This window comes from Macaca mulatta, chromosome 11 (assembly GCF_049350105.2).
Source record: "Macaca mulatta isolate MMU2019108-1 chromosome 11, T2T-MMU8v2.0, whole genome shotgun sequence".
In the NCBI taxonomy this organism is placed as follows: domain Eukaryota; kingdom Metazoa; phylum Chordata; class Mammalia; order Primates; family Cercopithecidae; genus Macaca; species Macaca mulatta.
In genome coordinates, this window is record NC_133416.1 from 53,011,591 (window position 1) to 53,033,890 (window position 22,300).

At 35.7% G+C, this 22,300-nt stretch overlaps 1 protein-coding gene across 2 annotated transcripts in view; it reads right to left on the reverse strand.

Annotated features, from left to right (window-relative positions):
• Window positions 1-22,300, reverse strand: part of SCAF11 (SR-related CTD associated factor 11) — a 77,375-nt gene that overhangs the window by 32,511 nt on the left and 22,564 nt on the right. For both annotated transcript variants that reach the window (XM_077953930.1, XM_015151524.3), the window contains exons 2-4: window positions 13,071-13,152; window positions 10,693-10,850; window positions 234-311 (exon numbers count right to left, since the gene is read on the reverse strand). In XM_077953930.1, coding sequence (XP_077810056.1) covers window positions 234-311; window positions 10,693-10,850; window positions 13,071-13,131 — 297 coding nt within the window. In that variant the 5' untranslated portion in view covers window positions 13,132-13,152. The remainder of the gene's footprint in view (window positions 1-233; window positions 312-10,692; window positions 10,851-13,070; window positions 13,153-22,300) is intronic.

Below are 22,300 nucleotides of genomic sequence, written 5' to 3' on the forward strand. Positions count from 1 at the left end.
GTATATTACAAGGTGATCATTATGGATATGCCCTCTTTAGGGGGCAAATGAGTAAAAGGTTCAGAATTTAAGTATCCTAGTTGAAAGGTATAAATTTATCATGCTAAGGAGGATTAAAATAACATATTAAACCTTAAGTTGAACAATTTTCAAATATACACAAACTGGAAATCAAAGTCAAACAGCTTCAATTAATTTTTACATAATTCATGTTGCAGAATAAAAAGACTTACCTTAACATAACCTTCCAATGCACTGAATTTAAACACTGCCTGAAAAGGTTTACGGTCAATAGGACATGAAGCCAGTGTCTGAAAAGTGATTAACAAATTATATCTTTACAAATGTTTCTTTAGATCAAAATTATAAATACAATTATAAATTTTCCATAAAAAAGAAAAATTGTTTTCGTCTCTATCTTCCAAAGAAAAAAAATATTTTATACCTTAAATTTGTTTCATTCAAACATTTACTGAATACCTCCTGTATGCTAGGTAATTGGAATACAATGATGAACGAGACAATCTGTTATTAAAATCCCATTAAGATATGCTGCCCAGTTGAGAATTACTAATATAGTGAAAGACGAGTTGGGCTGACAGCAGCAGTTCTGTGATATAAAGCTGGCTGTTATGATAAACTTGGGCCACTCCAAACGGCTCCGAAAGGTCCCTCACAAATTTTAATATTCTATGACTTAATATTTTACCCCCCAAACTAGTTACAGTAAATAGGCAGTTATGCCAGCAATAAAAATATTTAAAAGATATGAAGAAAATGAAGTACTCCTCCACCCCTCCCTCAGTCACATAACCTTTTGTGGATATCCATTGCATATGCATATATGTGTATATTTTTAATATATAAACTTAAGATTGATTCACATTAGTAATTCAGAGCTGCCTTATCCTTAACAGCGTAATATGAGTGAGTTTTTTAGTTTACATTTCCTTTTATAGGAGTAAGGTTGAGCATATTTTCCTATTTTTAAGGACTATTCAAAGTTCCTTTTCTTTAAGCTGTCTATTCAAGTTCTTTGCTTAGGCTTTTATTAAGTTGCTACTCTTTTTCAAATTGAGTTGTAGGTGCTCTTTATTAATAAAATAGCTCCTTAAATCATTCTATGATTGTAAGTCAACATTATTATCCTGCTTTATTTCCTGTCCTTTTAAAATTCCTGTGCATCAACTATAAGAGTTTCTTCGATAAAACTATTAAATATTTGTATAAGAATGGGTTTACATTATTTAAAGTATTTAAAATGAAGTGTATTTTCTATTAGGGTAGGAGGGAAAACTGCAAAGAGAGTACCAAAAGGTGATATTATTAATACTTATGGTTACAAAAATAAAACAGAATTTTAACAATCTAATAGCAATACTGTCAAAGACCAAAGATAGTAATGGAATCTAGATATATTATTCCTATGTAAAAAATGTCATCTTTGGCCGGGCGCGGTGGCTCAAGCCTGTAATCCCAGCACTTTGGGAGGCCGAGACGGGTGGATCACGAGGTCAGGAGATCGAGACCAGCCTGGCTAACACGGTGAAACCCCATCTCTACTAAAAAAATACAAAAAAAAACCTAGCCGGGCGAGGTGGCGGGCGCCTGTAGTCCCAGCTACTCGGGAGGCTGAGGCAGGCGAATGGCGTGAACCTGGGAGGCGGAGCTTGCAGTGAGCTAAGATCCGGCCACTGCACTCCAGCTTGGGCGACAGAGCGAGACTCCGTCTCAAAAAAAAAAAACCAAAAAGTCATCTTTGCCTTTCTGGGTTTTATCAAGACATGCTTACACAAGTAAAAGTAGAGCAGATTGTGTATGGTCCTTGATCATTTAATACATTTTCACAAAGCTCACAAGTCACTTTGGGAGCCGCCAAAATATGAGCTGAGTTACTATTTTCTTTCTCTTTTAAATGGGCTTCAATGGGAAAACAGCTTTACCACGTCGGAATTAGGAAATGTGACCTTACTATATTAAATTGGTTCAGACTGGAAGAAGCCAGTTCAGCCTACTTTTAAGTACTATGGATTTTGGAGGCTATTAGTTTCCCTACAGAAAACTTGACCTTAAGAAGCTTTGCTTCAGCAACAAAGTAGTTCATATATTTTTAAATAATGCATTGTCTAATTCAAAGAACTTAATATCATAACTTGTTGTTTATCTCGGTGGCATACACTGTATGAAATTTCTTAGATATTATATTAATGCTACATTTACGGTTTTCAAAAATATTTAAAAGTTAAAATCTGGCTGAGTATGGTGGTGCATGCCTGTAATCCCAACACTTTGAGAGGCCAAGGCAGGAGTGTCCCTTGAGCACAGGAGTTCGAGGCTGCAGTGAGCCATGACCACACCACTGTACTGCAGCCTAGGCAACAGAGTGAGATTCCATCTCTGAAACACAGATAAATAAAATAAAAAGTGAAATATTTCTAGTACTTCCTATTTTTACAAAAGCTTCAAAATATATTTTTATTCTTAAAGGTAAATTTAGAGAAACATTAATAAAAAGGCTATACAGTAAAAAATGAAAAAAATATATTTTTAAACTAAGGTGTATAGGCTGTGAATTTACTGTACTACTTTTGTATCTTGTCTTTTGCGTAAACTTGAGCAAGTTACAGTCTCTCTGTGCCTCAGTAATCTTATTTGTGAAAATAAGAAAAAAAAAACAACTTACCTCTAAGGTTTTTATGGGAATAAATAATTTCTAGAAGTGTGGCATATACTAAATATTATGTAAGGTCCTGTAATCAACTAATTTTAGTAACAAAAAAACTTGGTTAATTAACTAAAGACAACCACAATATGATACACGTGAGACATGAGTTCTTAAGAATTTTTATTGGAATTTGCAAAGTTTATGACGTAGATGGAAATCCAAGTACTTTATTATTTTAGCTATTTTAATTTGGGACACTAAGATCCAAAGAAAGTCACGTGTTCAAGAAATTTATATCAGATGCATCAAATCTTTCAAAGACTCTCAAATCATACAATCTCATTTTTTCTTCACTACATTTCCTCTATTGACATTAGCTAAATTACATTCTTTCCTTTACAATTTTTTCTTTCATTTATTTTATTTTTTGAGACAGGGTCTCGCTCTGTCACCCAGGCTGGAGTGCAGTGGCACTATCATGGGTCACTGTAGCCTTTGCCTCCCAGACTGAGATCAGATGATCCTCCCATGTCAGCCTCCTGAGTAGCTGGGACTACAAGTGCATGCCACCATACCCAGCTAATTTTTGTATTTTTCGTAGAGATGGGGTTTTACCACGTTGCCCAGGGTGGTCTTGGACTCCTGGGCTCAAGCGGTCAACCTGCCTTGGAGGGGTTAATGGCACGAGTCGCTGTGCCCAGCCTTCCTTTACAATTTTGAATTATGACAGTTTTAATCCAAGCTGTTACTTTTTTTAAGATAGGGTTTCACTCTGTTGCCCACGTTGGAGGGCAGTCACCTGATCACAGCTTACTGCAGGCTTGAACTCCTGGGGCTCAAGCAATTCTTCCACTTTCGCCTCCCACACCGTGCCTAGCCTTTTTAACTTTTTTCATAGAGACAGGGTCTCACTACGTTGCTCAGGCTCGACTTGAACTCCTGTGCTCAAATGATCCTCCCACCTCAGCCTCCCAAAGTGCTGGGCTTACACCACGCCTGTTCTGAGCCATTCCATATCTGTTTCAAAAAACAGAGTTCTGAGTAAGATTTCCCCCGCTTTTTTTTCCCTTAAGCATAATTGCCTTGGATTTGTCTAAAGTTTCATTTTAAGAAAAGGTTCCACTGGTATTACAAAAACAAAAGGAAAAACAACAACAAAAAAAGTAGAAGTAACAGGAAAACTACTGCCATATATCATCAGTCTATATAATTTCTTAAAGATAATTTAGTTAACATCAAAAAATAAGTTAATTTTCTTTGTGACACAGGCTCAGCCATCAGAATTTTTTTTTAGACAGGGTCTCACCCTCTCACCCAGGCTGTAGTGCCGCAGCATCATGTCTCACTGCAACCTCAACCTCCTAGGTTCAAGCAATGCCCTCACCTCAGTTTCCCATGTAGTTGGGACTACAGGCACACACCACCATGTCCAGCTAATTTTTTGTATTTTTTGTAGAGATCAGGTTTTGCCATGTTGCCCAGGCTGTTCTTGAACTCCCGAGCTCAAAGGTATTGGCCCACCTCAGCTTCCCAAAGTGTTCGGATTACAAACATGAGCCACCACACCCAGCCCTGACTGGCCTAATTTTAAGGAACTCCCAAGGATGCCTCACTCTCATATCCGGCAGATATCCATCCAGAAAGGTCTGGAAGATGTTTTTAGTTTTCAGAGTAAAATTTATGATTAAATTTCCAAGTTGTGAGGTTTTAAAAGTTCACATTTTAAACTAATGCAGAGAAATTTTAACTAATACTCTATTTTTTAAAAGTTATTTTAATTTTGAAGAAAAGTATCTCAAATTTTGTTTCCTTAAATACAATAAAAATATCCTTCAATTATTTACCATTTTGATTCCTTATATACAACAACATATCCTTCAATGATTCACTTGTTTGAATTACTTTCATTTCAATAATTGTGAAAGTACCTAATTCAGTTTCATAACCAAGTAGTCTAATAACATCATTGGCTTTATGATACAGCTACAAAATTAATGGAATTTGCTCACTGCTTTACAGTGTAATGTGTATTAAACAGAGCATACGTTTTACTGTGAATGCTCTGTACTAAGGTTGTATCAGTTAAGGAGGCAATTTTGATAGAAAAAAAAAAAATCTTCCTAATGATTTCAGTAAAACACACCCTACTATTCTGAAGCATTGTAAACTCTCAGCTCAGACAAACCCACATTTAAATGTAAGAACAAGAAACCTTCCTTATTTGGGAATTCAGGATCCTCCATTTCTAATTTCTTGCTTCCTGCTGCTGCTCTATCCTCAATCACATAGGCTGCTTATAGATAGCTCCTCTTAGAGAGAGAGAAACAAGTGTTAAGATAAGTGCTTAAAGATTACATCTGAATACCTATGCTTATAGGTAGGTTTGCCTGTTTGTGGGAATCTCGAACATCTATCTATCTACTAACAAAATAGAGCATATTATATAAAATTCTAGTTCAAAATCAAATAAAGATGACTTAAGAATGCATACCATTAGTGGCTAACGCTTATTTCAAAGCTATTTCCCAGGACCTATCTTTTTTCATTTATGGTTCCAAGACACTTCACCGGGACTTCCAAATTAATTGTTTACCTGCAGTCAGCCTACATGTTCCCTATCACATTTAACCAGTTATTTCAAGACAGTCTTTGTCAATCCATATTAGTGAAACTGTGGTTCTTTATACCAGTATTCAAAAGTGTATCCCTAAAGGACAATGGCTGTCAGTGATAAAATTAACCCCCAGTAAGAATGCATTTCATCAAACTACTTAAAATCCTTTCATGTTCTCCAAGATAACAGTTGGGGAGAATTACATTTAATCTTAATTTCTTCTGACAATTAATAGCTAACACTTTATCTAGTGTAAAAACAAAAAACTCAGTAAACTACCCGTATAAATCATTTTACATATTCTGACATTTAAAACTAGGCACAAAGAAATGCATGTTAATTTACCTTACTGGTAGACATAGTACTTGACACTCTTATAGATACATGCTTTATGTAATGGGTGTTCGCAAAGCAAAAATCCTCTTTGCTCTACTAAAAAATATCCCAAAGGATTAATTCACAGGGAGAAAATAGTGGTGGATCTGAAGAAATTAGCTACAAGTTCAAGTTCTTGTGGAGCTAGCAATCACTCCACCTCACACTAAGGATGAAGATGGAGAGAGCCCTGATCATCTAATGCACAAGTGTAATAAATTTAAAAAATGTATTTCATAATACTTTATAAATTATAAAGGACTAATGTTAGTGGTACTACGCAGGTACATTTACATTACTGTCCACAGAGAGCTACATAACAGAGGACTCTGAGTTAGTTCTGGCTAATTTTATTTAAATTAAAATTTGAGGAAAAACTGATTGAAAATTCTAGACAAAGCTTTACTGAATTATATTACTTAAAAGTAGTCTAATGACCAGAATGGACAAATGTCTACTTACTGCATAAAGAAACCTGCATATAAAACACATTTGCAGTCCAGATATAAGTTCTGGACTTAATGATAATCATAAGTTCAGACATAAGAACTCACATCTTGATTTTTTGGTATTATTAATTCAAAAATATAATCCTCATCTATGTTGAACACTGTTGTCTGACTTCTTCAAGGACTGAATGTCACCTTAATAAGACACTTCATTTCTAGTTTATGAGAGAAACCATGCCTTTGCCAACTGCCCAATTTTGATTTCATTAACCTTACTCATACTGAAGCTGTCAGCATTTGATACAAAATAGATGACTGAAGTAAATAAATTGAGGGAGAATACTTTGCTTATAATGGGAAACTAATCACATTTTTAAAAATAATACTTAAAAGATAAGGGAAATATTTTATATTATGTAAAAGGGAAAAGAATGCCAGCAGACATCCAGAACATCCTCATCACATATACTGCAAGTTCCATTAAATAGTGTAAGAACTCTTAAATGCTTTAAACATGTGTCTTCAAACCATGACCTTTGAAGGGCCAAATTTTTAATCACTTCTTGGCAACTGTGGGAATAATGAATCCCACTTTCTCTTTTTTTTTTTTTTTGAGACAGGATCTTATTTTGTCACCCAGGCTGAAGTGCAGCGGCATAATCACAGCTCACTGTAGTCTCAACCTCCCAGGCTCAAGTAACCCTCCAACCTTCCCACCTCAGCTTCCCAAGTAACTGGGACTATAGGCATACTCTACCATACCTGGCTTATTTTATTTATTTATTTTTTTCTGGTAGAGATGAGCTCTTGCCATGTTGCCCAGGCTGGTCTTGAACTCCTGGGCTCAAGTGATCCGTCCTCCTTGGCCTCCCAAAGTGCTGGTATTAGAGGCGTGAGCCATCATGCCTGGCCAATAAATCCCATTTACTCAACCTGTGTGTGTTGGAGATTATCTTGTCCGTAGGAAATCATAATCAATTGTCGCTACTACAATGTGTGTCAAGACTTCTCTGTCCTTTACCTTCCTAAAGTATGCAAACTCAGACACATTTATTAAAAGCTATCAATAAGCACAGATTGTTTTTGCCCACCATATGGGTAAAATAAATAACTTCCTAATGAATAGCAGATATGCTTTAGCATACTGGCTCTATATACATTTCATCAGTTCAAATATCTTTTGTTTAATTTCAGATTGTTGGCTCTAACAGTGATGGTTTAAATTAACAATTTCAGCCTTCCTTAATGTCAATTATTGTGTCATTGTTTAATATTCTATTTCTATATAATCATCATTATTTTATAAATCAACAGGCTTACCATGTATGAATTCCTTGAAACTAAAGATAATCATAGTGGACATGATTAATTTCAATTTGCTCTAGTGTCCCTAAGGGCAGGCAATTAGGCTATGGGCCATGAAGGCTACCATAGGTTCACTCTGAAACCTTTTGCCCTAAGTAAAGAGGACTGTGACATACCTAAAGACTTTTACTCAATCACTTTAAAGTTCTTACATAGGTTTTGTTTAACCACAGAACCAAAATTTTAGAGCTTGAAAAGACTGAAACTAACTTTGATCTACGTGTCCAAAATACATATACTAGACCACAACACACTTTAATTTCTCAAAACACCAGCTTCTTACAGACCAGTGTTTGTAAGAACGTGTTCGATGCCTAAAACATTAAGGTGAAAGTAAATACATGAGTCCTTTTTTGGTGCTTAATATCCACTCTGAATCATATTTCAGTGAACCTTGGGTACAAATCTCAGAAAGCACAGAAATTTTGAAAGATACAGAAATCTAGAAAGAGGATCCTAAATGCAAATTGTACGTTCTCTTATTATGCAGATTTCCAACCACTGTAAATCTCACTTTGATTTCTACTCTACTACTATAAGTGAACATTCATTCCAGCACTTTGGGAAGCTGAGGTGAGTGGGCCACTTGAGGTCAGGAGTTTGAGGCCAGCTTGGCCAACTCGGCAAAACTCTGTCTCTACTGAAAATACAAAAAATGAGCCTGACATGGTGAAACGCGCCTGTAATCCCAGCTACTCAGGAGCTGTGGCACAAGAATCGCTTGGCCTGGGAGGCAGAAGTTGCAGTGAGCTGAGATGGTGCCACTGCACTCCAGCCTGGGTGACAGAGTGAGACTCTGTCTCAAAAAAAAAAAAAAGTGAACATTCGTAAAATTGTAAACCACAGAGCAATTTTTAAAAAATATTTTAACTTCAGGCTATCCCTTGAGGCACTTAAAAATTGTAAGTTTAGACTCCTTGTCTTGTATAGCAAACAAATATTAACATAGTGAATTAAATGAAATGAAACGTTAGAATGTGCATGAAAGCCTAGGCATAAGGCATGGCCTGTTAGAAGACTGAAGACACTTATTCCTGATCCTGAAATCCAAAGTAAACTGTAAACTTTGCTTTCAAGATGGAAGGAGATTGACGGAAATGAGAGGATGGAACTTAATTTATAATGATGAAAAAAAGGAATATATTCCTGAATTTGAAATCTGATTCTATTTGTGAAAGCACTTACATACTTCAAACCATACCTATTTTTATCACAGCAATAAAAGATTCAAACTGAAAACTTAGTCTACGTGATTTTTTTTAGCCAGCATTCACTTATAATTTATAATAAGAAATTTATTAATAGATTGTTCTCTTGTTATTGCTCAACTGAAAGGTTTATTTAACTGATGACTGCTATCCCCATCAGGAACAATGAAATAATTCAGAATGTTCTGTTTATTCTCCCCTTTAAAGGTTAATTACCTTTGTTTAAACACTATCACAACTCCTCCCTGCCTACCCGGCATTACAGTTTATGATAGCAGTATAAAGATAAGCACTTTCTTTTGAAAATTTGAAAAATATTACATGCGGGAAAGGTGTTGGCTGCCATACCATGTATGCTATCCAGTATTTTCAATTTAAAAATATTCAACAAGAGTTAAAAATATAGACAAGTTTGCAAGTATCTAGTAGAGTTGAGGATGTGCATCATCTACAACCCGTAATTCCACCTCTAGATACATACCCTAAAGAAACGTGGAACATGCACATCAGGGTAAAAGTTGTGTGAAAGATGCACTTGAAGTTGCAAGAAAGGATGGAGAACAATTATCTACTTATTACATATACATTATAATTTTCTTAGAGAAAAACATATACTCAGATAAGTTGCTGAAGTTCACAATTATGTGGTCACCAAATACAATCTTATAAAAAGCACTGTATTGAAACCTTCCACCCATCCAGCAATATTATTTCTTTACCCGAAGCAAAATCTCTAAAAAAAATTAACCACAAAGCAACCATATGCACTAAATTCAACACAGATAAAAATCTTTATTTGGGTGGCAGAAAAAAAAATATGCATTATTTCATTAAACAGTGATCCTACAAACAGAGAGATTTTTACCAACCATATGAATTCAGCAAAACTCAAAATACTTTTCCCCAAAATACATTTTCACCTATCCTTAGTGTCACTTCTTGCTAAAGATCAATTTAGGTTTTACTAAATTAAAATAGTTTCTATGTATACTATTATTAATTCAATTTGTATAATAAATCTTCTCTTCCCTCTTCTGAGAACTCAGCCAGAGTCATTATACAGTTATATTCTCCTTTCTACACTATTAATGAAAATTTAAGCAAAATATAGCGCTTTGAAAACCCCAATTATGTAATATGCAATTAATTCCAACGTATTTAAGAACATTAACAATTTGAATGCAGCTAATGTTAAAATATTTTTAAGATATTATCTTCTTTACTAATTTTTACAGACAAATATTAACTCAGAAAATATAGCATGATTAATATGAACAATAATTTTGTACTTAACATTTCATAATAAGGCTTATATTAAATTAATATTTACTTCAAAGTATTTGGCCCAAATTGAGTCAACATAATACAGTAAAAGTCACGAATGTCTTGTTTCTTATTTGCCGTCTATGACGGTAATATCTCTATCTGAAATTAGTCCATACTAAATTAAAAACAGGAATTAGAAAATCAGTTCTAAATTCACTTCTGCCTCTTAAACTATGAGATCTTGACCAAGTCATAGAACATAAAATCCAAGTTTCCTCATCTGTAAAATGGAAGGACACTATCGTATATGCTCTGGTTATTCCACAAGGCTGATATAAAGAAGAAATCAAATAACCTATGTGAAAAGTCCCTGAAAAATACAAAACAAAAAGCAGACAGAAGGTGTTATTAGTGATAAACAGATATTATCCTATTAAGTACAAAGTAAAGTACACTGAAAAATTAATTACTGCATTTCTACCAGAAAAAAAATGGTTTGATCTGTTCTTCCTGTAAGGTTATTAACTTTTTAAAAAAGAATATGCATTTAAAATGTTATTTGCAAAGTAAAAAGCTGATAAAAGAAAATTAGAAGAAAATGACTGACAGAATTTGAATAATAAAAGGAAATTTGTCCAAAGTAGGAAGAAAATACATTACTGTGAAATAATTTATGAAAGGCAGTATCAACTTTTTAGGTGAAATAAAATCATGCTAGGAAATTAAAATACATTAATGTGTCAGACTTACCTCTGCCCATTTAAGAATACAAGTCATACAGAAGACATGATTACAGCTTTCTGGAAAACCAACTTCCTTTTCTAATAGACAATTAAGACATATTGGGCATCTGTCAGCCTCACTGTACAACAGACCAGTGGGAACAGTATTATCTCCGTTTTCTTCACCTGTTAAGGTAAAACAGCCATATGTGCTTTCAAGTTCTCCAGACCAAAAATCTTGCATTTCTAGGAGTATAGTGCATTAGATACTCTAAAGGGCCCTCCTACTATAAAGCAAATAGATCTTAAATAAATTAAAACAAACATACTGCATGAGCCCAACATTTTCTTGTATATTTTTTTTAACAGGGGAGTGAAACAAACTTTTCATTAATTAAATCTAAAGTGAGTAATATTCACACAGTTCAAAAATTTAAGAGCAAATTTCTCATTCAAATTTATCCCCATCTACTAACTACTAATCCAATAAGTAACAACTGTTAAATTTCTTTTGTGTTCTTCCTAAGAATTTTTAATGTACAGAAAAACAAATGCTAATGCAAACTCTTCCATATTCCTTCCTTTACACAAATGCAAGAATACTATACACACCAGTCTGCTTTTTCCTTCATTCAAATCTACTGATGGACATTCACTTGTTTTCAACTTTTGGCTATGACAAACAATGTTGCAATAAAAATTTAGTTATTTCACATTTTTAAAAGTATATCTGTAGCGTAAGTTCCTAAAAATGGAACTGCTAGAGTAATGTGTGTATACATTTGTATTATGAATAGGTATTGCCAAATTATTGTCCTTAGGATTTGTACTACTTTAAACTCCCACCAGTAATGTAACCAACTCATACAAAAGTATGCATCACTGGCTCATAAGAAAATAAAAGATACTCTGAAATTGAAGATAAAAATAAAACAAAAATAAAGGAATGGTCAGCTGAAATGTGAACAGTAAATATCAAGCAAAGTTGGAATTGTCCTGAGCACAATTGTCCAAACTAGTGTTTAGATCTGGAGACTAAGCCTTAGAACCACCCCAGGAAGGAAAACTAATCCTGATAGACTCCAATGTCAAACCAAGACTCTTAAATGGGGCTAAAGAGGGCCCAGCATGGACCTGGGAAGAAACAGATACAAATCCTCTACAGGAAAGAATACCTAAATTAGGCCCTTATAGATTTAATTTATCAAATGTGAGCTCCTAATCAAATATTACCAAACCTAAGAAAATAAGCTGTCTTGCATGAGAAGCAGCAGGAAACACATTTAGAAATCCACTAACTTCAAATATCAGAAGTTTCAAATATCACATAAAATGGACAATCAGCAGATTAGATCCAAGAAAAATACTTGTGAATTAGAAGACAAATCTGAGGAAACTAACTAGACTCTAGCAGACAGAAAAGGAAATATAAGACATAGCCTGTGAAACAGAGGTTAAGAAATGAGGTTACAGAAAGGTCTACCATACTAATTGAAATCCAAAAGAGAATAAAGGAAAGGCAGTAAAGAGGTAATGGTTGGGAAATGATTAAAAACATGAACCAACAGACAAAGGAAACACAATGTATACTGTTAAAACACATAAAAACAATTCATGTCTAGAAACAATGGAGTAAAACTGTAAAATATCAAAGACGAAACCAAGACCTTAAAAGCAGAAAATGGGAAAAGATCACCTACGAAAAAGAATGATAATTAGACTGCGAAGAAATTTCCAGACAGCAAGGAAAAAAAAAGATTAAATAATATCTTCAAAGTGCTAAGAGAAAAAAAACTATCATTCCAGAATTATATATCCAGTAAAACAATCTTTGAATAGTTTTAAGTGGGTAAAATAGATACAAAAACTTAAAGAGTTTACCACCAATAGACCTTGACTACTGAAACTTCTCAGATTTATTTTCAGAAAGAAAAGAAATAAAGAGGAAATAAACTCAAGCAAACACAGCATAAAACATCATCTAACTGGTGGTGTCTGAAATAAAAGAACTCAAATAATGGAACTATAACCTATAAATTGAGATTAGGATGATCAGAGTTAAAGCATTCTTGGGTTCTTCTGTTGGTAGTGAAAATTAAACTAGCTTTAGAAGCAGAGGACAGTATTAAAGCTAACTTTTTTCTTTTTTAAAAAGACAAGGACAAAAACAAAAACAGTAATTCCTAAACCAGTAGAGAGTAAAGCTTTAAGAAAAAAGTAACAAATCAAAAAACTTGATCAATTGAAAATAAGATATGGGAAGAAAAAAACATGTATACTTAGCTTATTTTGGAATTTAAGAACAACAACAACAAAAAACTCCTGTGTATTTTGAAATGTATACAAGTGAACAGTTTGGAAACAACTGTTTTGCTTTCAACAAACTCTATAAAAATGAAAAGTTACCTTCCATGTCTTCATACTTCTTATCTCCCATATTTAGGCTATATACAGTTTTCTTCTTCATTTCTCTTTGGAAAAGGGTTTCCTGTAAGATAAATCAGAGAATTTTTATGTTTGCCTTCTTCCAATAGTATCAATTAAAAAAAAAATCCTAAACTGTAAGAAATTATTTTACACATAAAAGAACACAGTACGAGCCAAGCCAAACAGTTTGTGGATAATCCAGTACTCTTTACACTCCTTGCTATCCAAATGCACAGTCTTATCGAAATGAAAAGCCTTGGCCATGCACGGCGGCTCATGCCTGTAATTCCAGCACTTTGGGAGGCCGAGGCGGGCGGATCACAAGGTCAGGAGACTGAGACCAGCCTGGCTAACACGGTGAAACCCCATCTCTACTAAAAACACAAAAAATTAGCCGGGCATGGTGGCAGGCAGCTGCCCGGGAGGTCTCAGCTGTTCGGGAGGCTGAGGCAGGAGAATGGCACGAACCCAGGAGGCAAAGCTTACAGTGAGCCAAGATTGTGCCACTGCACTCCAGCCTGGGCGACAGAGCAAGACTCTGTCTCAAAAAAAAAAAAAAAAAAAAAAAAAAAAAAGGAAAGGAAAAGCCTTATATAACTATTAAGCAACAAAGCCTAAATGATACATTTTGTGGCACAGACATAAATGCAATTAAAGCTTAAGGAACAGAGATCAATTTGGAATGGAGTTTTCAGAGAATGTGATAGGTTGTATGTGTTGAGGAACTTCAGGCATTCAAGGAGCAACATAGTATGGAGAAATAAAGTAGCATTTAGCTAGGCCAATCTCACAATTGAGTGGGTGAGAGAAAAGAGTGGGTGAGGGTGAGAGAAAGTGTGTGTGTGTGTTTGTGTGTGTGTGTATCTACCAAGGAAACAGTTGTGTATGTGTATGTGTGTGTCTCTATTGAGGAGGGGGTTGGCATGTAAGCCATGAATTTTATCTGAAAATCACAGTGAGAGGTAATAAAAAATAAGCAGAGCAATGTAAATCAAGTGTGGCTAGATTATAGATGGATCACTAATGACTGAGAACCTCAGATTCAATCTTACAGATTCTCTGAAGAAGAGTGACAAGATAAAAGTGATACAAGTGGATTTTTTTAAAAAAAGATTGATATGCCAGCCAAGTATGGATTGGATTACAATGGAAAGAGATTATAAGCAGAGAGATTTGCATAGTTAAAGTAAATGGCTGTGAAGTAAATTTGAAAAGCACGAAATTAAAGGGCTGAAGAATTTCTGAGATTTGGTGAGCAAATACAGTGAAGGAGACAATATCTTGACCTAAAAGACTAGGAAAATGGTGCTTATAAAGAGGTAAAAATGAGAAAGTGGGAAAGGATGTTAATTTGGCAGTCAAAGGGAAGAAATTTATACAGTAACATTTTTTTTAATCAACTCTTTCTTCCTAAAAGATGGGGTCTTGCTATGTTGCCCAGGCTGGTCTCCAACCCCTCGGCTCAAGCGATCCTCTTGCCTCCACCTCCCAAAGTGCTGGAATTACAGGCATGACCCACTGCATCTAGACTTAAATCAACTCTTACTATTCCTTCCTGAACTGATGAAAGACATAATTGCAATGAAATTCCAAATATGCATTTATATCTAGGCACAAGAAATCCCTGATTTCATCAGTTGTGATTCTCCTATATGTATGTGAATTGATTTTTCTATTAGTTTCTAAAATAATTTACATATGGTAGTTTCTATATTAAAGGTATGAACTGCCCAGGAAAATTCCCTATTTGGTTAAATAAGGAGAAATACAAAGTCCCACACTTATAGTTCAAAAACCAACTGTAAAAGCAGAAGAAACTTAGTAGCATATGTAAGAATGATTTAAAGGTTGTGGCAGATTAAATACAACCTCAAAATGAGCATTAGAATCTAAAAAATTTTTTCAATCCAATCAATCTGACAATAAAAGTTGGATGAGGAATATCTCCCACTCTTAGCCTATGTGTGCAACATTTGTTTTAGTTCTGGTGCAAACTCACTTGTTTTAGTTCTGGTATTTAAGGACAAACAACATAATGATAAATGTACAGGGAAGATGACTAAAATGGTGACAGCCCTGGAAACCCTATCACATGCAGAAAGGTAAACTAGTAAGAATGTTTAGTTTGGAAGAACAGAAAGCTTAAGAAGAACATTAGCAATTATATTCAAATAAAATGAACTGTTCTGAAGGGAGGTAGAATAATCTATCAATGAAAGTATTCAAGCAAAGGCCCAATGACCTTTTGTGGGATTTTTTTTTTCTTTTTTTAGCTCCAAGATTTATAGAATACTATAGGTATACTAGTCAATTCTCTTAGTACTGAACAAGGCAGAAATCTCTACCTTTATGCTCTAGTGGTGAAGACAAAATAAACAAAATAATAAGTAAAATATCTAATATGTTAGATGTTGAGAAGTGCTATTGAGAAAAATTAAAAACAGTGTGGCTATTAAGGAATAAAAACAGAGGAAGCTGTTGTTTCATACAGAATACTCAGGGAAAGCTTCTGTGATAAAGGGACATTTGAACCGGCAATCAAAAAGCAGTAAGGGAGACAGGTATGTGAATATCATCCAGTGCTTCCAGGTTGAGCTTTCTTGGCAGAGAATAGCCAATATGAAAGTCCTAAGGCATGTCTGGTATGTTCAAGGAACAACAAGAGATGAATGACTAGAATACAGTGAAAGAAGAAAAGTAGTAGATGAGGAGAGAGAGGTAATATAAGATCATGAAGCACCTTCTAGGCTAAGGTAAGACTGGCTTCTCTGAGTGACATGAGTGACTAGCGGTTTCTGAACAGAGGAAGCAAGGGAAAAAGCAGAGGTCAGCAAGGAGACTACTGCAATAATCTAGGAGACAGATAGATGTGGCTCATACCATAGTGGTAGCAAAGGTGATGAAATGTACTCAGATGTCAGATGTTTTGAAAATACAGCCATCAGGATTTGCTGGTAAATTCAATGTGGAATATTTGTTAGAGGGCAAGGATCCAGGATAACTCCAAAGTATTTTGATCTAAGCAGCTCAAATGATACAGCTGATTGAACAGAAGATTATTTTAAAAATTTAGATATGAAATTAGTATGGCTCCTCAAAAAAACTAAAAATAAGCCAGGTGCTTATAGGTGTGCACCTATAATCCGTTACCCACGAAGCTGAAGTGGGAGGACAATTTGAGCCAAGTTGCTCAAGACCAGTCCAGGCAACAGAACAAGACCCCACCTCAAAAACAAAAACAAACCTAAAATAGAACTACCATATAATCCAGCAATTCCACTATTGGGTATATATCCAAAAGAAAGGAAATCAATATAATGAAGAGTTATCTGCAATCCCATATTTACTGCAGCGCTATTCACAACAATCAAAATATGAAATCAATCCAAATGTCTATCAATGGATGAATAAAGAAAATGTGGTATATATACACAAGGGAACATTATTTGGCCACAAAAAGGAATAAATCCTATCATTCGCAGCAACATGAATGAAACTGGAGGTCATTATGTAAAGTGAAATAAGGCAGGCACAGAGAGAAATATCGTATGGTCTCACTCATATGTGGGAGCTAAAAAAGTGGATCTCATGAGAACAGAGAGTAAACTGGTGATTACAAGAGGCTGGGGGCCAGGGGATAAAATGAGGTTGATTAATACAAAAGTACAGTTAAGATAGAAGAAATGAGACCCAGAGTAAGGTCTATAGGGTGACTATAATTAATCTACTGTATATTTCAAAACCAGCTAGAAAAGGAGAATTTGAATATTCCCAGCATAAAGAAAAATGTTTAAGGTGATGGATATCCCAATTACCTTGGTTTGATCATATCTTATATGAATGTATCAAAGTATTATATATGTACCCCCAAAATATGTACATGCATTTTGATACACCTATTATGTATCAAGAAAAATGATACATCTATTATGCATCAAGAAAAACTTTTTTAAAAATTCAGAGTTACAGGTTAATCTCCTTGCTATTCATGCAGAAAGGCAACATCAGTACCACCTAGGAACTTGTTACAAATGCAGGATATCTCAGGTACCATCCATACCAAGTGAATCAAAATCTGCATTCTGTCAAGATCTCTACATAATTCACATGTGCATTAAAGTCTGAGAAGCACTGCGCTAGACAACTTTCCAATTTAGTTGCTTTTAGAGTTATATTGCACTGCTGTATATTAAGTATAATTTTTTATTTGGGGAAATTCACACTATACTATCTCCTTCATTATCCTAAATATCTGAGAATTTAAAAAAATTAAGATTGGAGTTAATTCAATGTGATAAAATGTCATTTGAAAGTTAACACAATATTTTAAAAACCTAAGAGATGTTCAGATGTAATATACTATCCCTTTACGTAACTCAATGATTTATTTGTCCTATTTAATAGTCTAACCTATGCTATTTTCACATTTCCTCCTTTGGCATACTAACCTCATATATAATTTATAATTTATATTTTAAACTGGGGTGTGTTGTGTATGCTTGTAATCCTAGCTACTTAGGAGGCTGAGGTGGGAAGATCACTTGAGCCCAAGAAGTTCAAGACCAGCCTGGGCAACACAGCAAGACCCTGTTAAAAACACACACACACATACACACACACACACACAAACCTATAATTAGTATTTTATAGTAAGCACTGTCTTCTCTATTTTAAGACCCATATAGTGAAATACATATGAGACATTGAGAAACCTCAATAAAGTTACAGACTGCCTTTGTTAGAAATCTGCTTTAATGGCCAGGTACAGTGGCTCACACCTGTAATCCCAGCACTTTGGGAGGCCAAGGCAGGAGGAGCGTCTGAGATTAGAAGTTTGAGACCAGCCTGGCCAACATGGCAAAATCTTGTCTCTACTGAAAATACAAAAATTAGCCAGGGGTAGTGTCAGGCACCTATAATCCCAGCTGCTCGGGAGGCCAAGGCAGGAGAATTGCCTGAACCCAGGTGGCAGAGGTTACAGTGAATCGAGATCGTGCCACTGCACTCCAGCCTGGGCAACAGAGTCAGGCTCCATCTCAAAAAGAAAGAAATCTGCTTTCAAAACTGTTAAAGCATTCCGAAGTTTTAGAAGTTGCATGCTTTTTTCCTTAACATGTCCTGTATTAACTGTTTTTATACCTGAAAATGATTACGCCATGTTACTAATTTAGTCATTTAAAATGACAGGAACTTAGCATTTTGCTAGATAAAAGTCCTAAGTCTCAGTTCTACAACTTATAAACTTGCAACTTGTCCTGTTTATCTTTTCTATCTGCTTGGACTCAAGTTTTCAATCTAAGGATCCACACATATTTTTGAATAAAAGCTTTGCTTTGAATATCCCGTAACAGGAACACACTAATACCACACAGTCATGGTCCTAGCCAGTAATTTGTGGTCAACAGACCTAAGAGGTAAGATGTGGTTAGGTAGCACTACCCTTCCGTGTAGTTACCTGAAAAGTTAGATACATCCCAATTTTGTGTTATTAACTATTTATGGCTCTATAATCATAAGTTATTTTCTACCTATACTACTTATTTGTTCTACTAAGTTCTGTAAGTTAATTATCTGTAAGTCAAATTGTATTTTCTTTTAATGGTTCTAAATTTACTAAATGGATGTTAATTCTAGATTTTCGGTAAACTTTCCTTTTCCGATTATTTTAATTTACAAATGTCAATCTTTAATGTTTCTTCCTAGGCTTTATCTTTCCAAGCTAAAATATCTTTTTAGTCTGTTACCCCTAATATAATGATCTAACATACTTCTGTCTTCCAGTTGCTCTTTTCCATTTCATAACATATTGTTTCTGCTAGATACTGAAAGTGATACTCCAAATATGTTCATATAATAATTAGGGAATAATGGTCTAAGTTTTTTTTTTTTTTTTTTTTTTTTTGAGACGGAGTCTCACTCTGTCCCCCTGGCTGGAGTGCAGTGGCGCGATCTCAGCTCACTGCAAGCTCCGCCTCCCGGGATCATGCCATTCTCCTGCCTCAGCCTCCTGAGTAGCTGGGACTACAGGCACCCGCCACCGCGCCCGGCTAATTTTTTTGTATTTTTAGTAGAGACGGGGTTTCACCGTGTTAGCCAGGATGGTCTCGATCTCCTGACCTTGTGATCCGCCCGCCTCGGCCTCCCAAAGTGCTGGGATTACAGGCGTGAGCCACCGCACCCGGCCAAATGGTCTAAGTTTTGAATTTTATTTATCATATAAGAAATTTTTTTAAATTTGAAATTAAAAAAAAAAAGCACTGAAACAAATCAGTTTTTAGGAACTCAAAACTCATTTTCACACAGTAGTATACATGGAAATGAGAGTCCTAGTCCAGCCACTACACCACATTCAAATAATGGTAGTGAGGCAGGGCACAGTGGCTCACACCTGTAGTCCCAGCACTTTGGGAGGCTGAGGCAGGTGGATCACTTGAAGTCAGGAGTTCGAGACTCGCCTGACCAACATGGTGAAACACCATCTCTACCAAAAATACAAAAAGTTAGCCGGGTATGGTGTAATCCCAACTACAGGCTGAGGCAGAAGAATCACTTGAACCCAGGAGGTGGAGGTTGCAGTGAGCCAAGATCGCGCCACTGCACTCCAGCCTGGGCGACACAGCGAGACTCCATCTCAAAGAAACCTCCCCAACCCCCCCAAAAAAAACAAATAATGGTAGTGTATTAACACATTTCAGTTCTCTAGAACAGTGCTGCCCAACAGGGAATTCTTCTATCAAGCACTTCAAGTATGTACAGTGCATGTGAGAAACTAAATTTTAAATTTTTGTGAAGTTTTATTAAATAGCCAATGTGCTACTGTACAGCTATTTAAAAATATATTTAATAACTGCACTGCTACTGTAGAGCACAGCTGTTAAAAACCTGTTTTAAGTTATATTTGGGATGCTAAGAATGTACATTCCATTTGAACAGCTGCTGGGCACCTCTAGCCTCAGGGAATCAGAAGTAGTCAGGGGTTCCTAACAATGTAAACTATTCTTTAGCCTAGTCTGGTTTGGTTTCAAATTACTACCCTTCTTTCCTTCTTTTTTCTTCCAAAGTGTGTTTCTTTCTGCTATTACAAAACAAAGCTCCTTTCCCTTCCAGTTCACTTCAAAACTCCCTCTCCCTGCTTGCTGTTCTTCAAGTCAGCCCACGGTACCTAAAGATATCTACATCCTGGTTAATACCACAAACTTTAGAGTCCAACAGGTCTAGATTCAAATCCTAACTCTACCATCATTCAACAAATGGCTGTTATCAAGATCATTATTATTCTTATTGTCAGAAACAACAGAGAAATAGGAAATAGTAATAAAACTGTTGCTTGCCGCTTTCTTTGTTTTCTCTAAAGCAAATGCAAGGACTGAAAAAAGACAAATCAACATTACTAAATAACAACTAAATTGATCAAGTCTCCTACTAGACAGAGAGAGAGAGAGAGAGAGAGTGTGTGTGTGTGTGTGTGTGTGTGTGTGTTTTAAGAGAAACAGTCTTGCTCTGTCATCCAGGCTGGAGTGTGGTGGCATGATTACAGCTCACTGCAGCCTTGAACTCCTGGGCTCAAGCAATCCTCCTGCCTCAGCCTCCCAAGTAGCTAGGACTGCAGGTGCACAGCACCACACTCAACTTTTGTTTTGTTTTGTTTTTTTAGACAGTCTCACTTTGTCACCCAGGCTGGAGTTCAGTGGCGCAACTCAGCTCACTGCACCCTCCGCCTCCTGAGTTCACGCAATTTTGTGCCTCAGCCTCCTGATTAGCTGGGATTACAGGTGCCCACCACCATGCCTGGCTAACTTTTGTATTTTTAGTAGAGATGCAGTTTCCCCATCTTGGCCAGGCTGGTCTTGAACTCCTGACCTCATGATCTACCCGCCTTGGCCTCCCAAAGTGCTGGGATTACAGGCGTGAGCCACCATGCCCGGCCTCAACTAATTTTTTTATTTGTAGAGATGGAGTCTCACTCTGTTGCCCAGGTTGGTCTCAAACTCCTGACCTCAAGCAATCTTCCCACCTTGGTCTCCTAAAATGCTGGGATTATAAGTATGTGCCACTATGCCCAGCCTCCTAGTGATATTTTGTCAAAAGGGTTGAATCAGATTCTTTGGTTACAAACAAAGAAGAGGGATATAAATGGCCATGAGGAAATATCACACTATTACCAACCCTACTCCCAAGCGCAATCTTGCCATGACAAACCCTACTATGGAAGAGTACTGATATGATAAATGAGAGACAGAGTTGAATAAAAGGGCAAGTAGGAGCAGTCTCTATGTTGGGCACACTTATGCCAAGGGCATATCAGTTCCCGGAATTACTTTCTAGTTCAGTTTCTAAAAAAGATTATCAGTGATCTGACTGCTTGTTAGCAGTTGATCAACAAAAGCAATTTCTAAGAATCTTTCATATTCACTTCCACCACTGTGGACCTATATTAAGAAAAGGACCAAGCACCATTCACTGAAGAACAAATTATCCTATTATCTTGTGGCTTACCAGATAAATGGAAAATTAAAATTAAAAGCTGAAGTCACCTACATTTACAGGTCTTTTAATAAAATCAGTTTCCTATATCAAACCAGGAAGTAAGGATATGTTTTAGAACGTCTCTAAAATTCCTGTGCAGTGTTTTCAACAGGAAGTGAGTGCCAAAATAATCCATAATTATGCACGTCACCTCATACTATGCTCTACAATGGTCAAAAACCTAATTATTGAAACAAATCATGTTTTAAAGAGTAAAATGAATAAAGAATAAAACATTTCCAAAGTGAAAGGCAAGCCAGAAATCCTCAGCCAGACAATTAAGATTGAATTGAAAATAGGACAAGTTTTTCCAAGCTAATATATTTATTTAGAAAGTTCATCAAAAGTGTTCTAAAAAAAGAAATTAATTTTCCTGCTTCCTTCTTCATTTAATGTAGCATCATCTCTTTAACAGAAATTGTATTGTTGCATGCAGCAGTGTCACATATATGCTGAAAAAAATTACTGAATATAAATCCCAAACTGTATTTAATATGAATATGAGGTGATTAAAGTTGGCATTACATTCTAAAATAGATCAAAAGTGAGATCAGGGAGTTCCAGTTCCAGGTAAGATGGAATAAACACATCCCACATTGTTAATCTCACTGAATGAAACTACAAAATACTGACAGAATGAATGGAGCAGTTATCTGAAGACTCAGAAGTAAATAATAGCATTT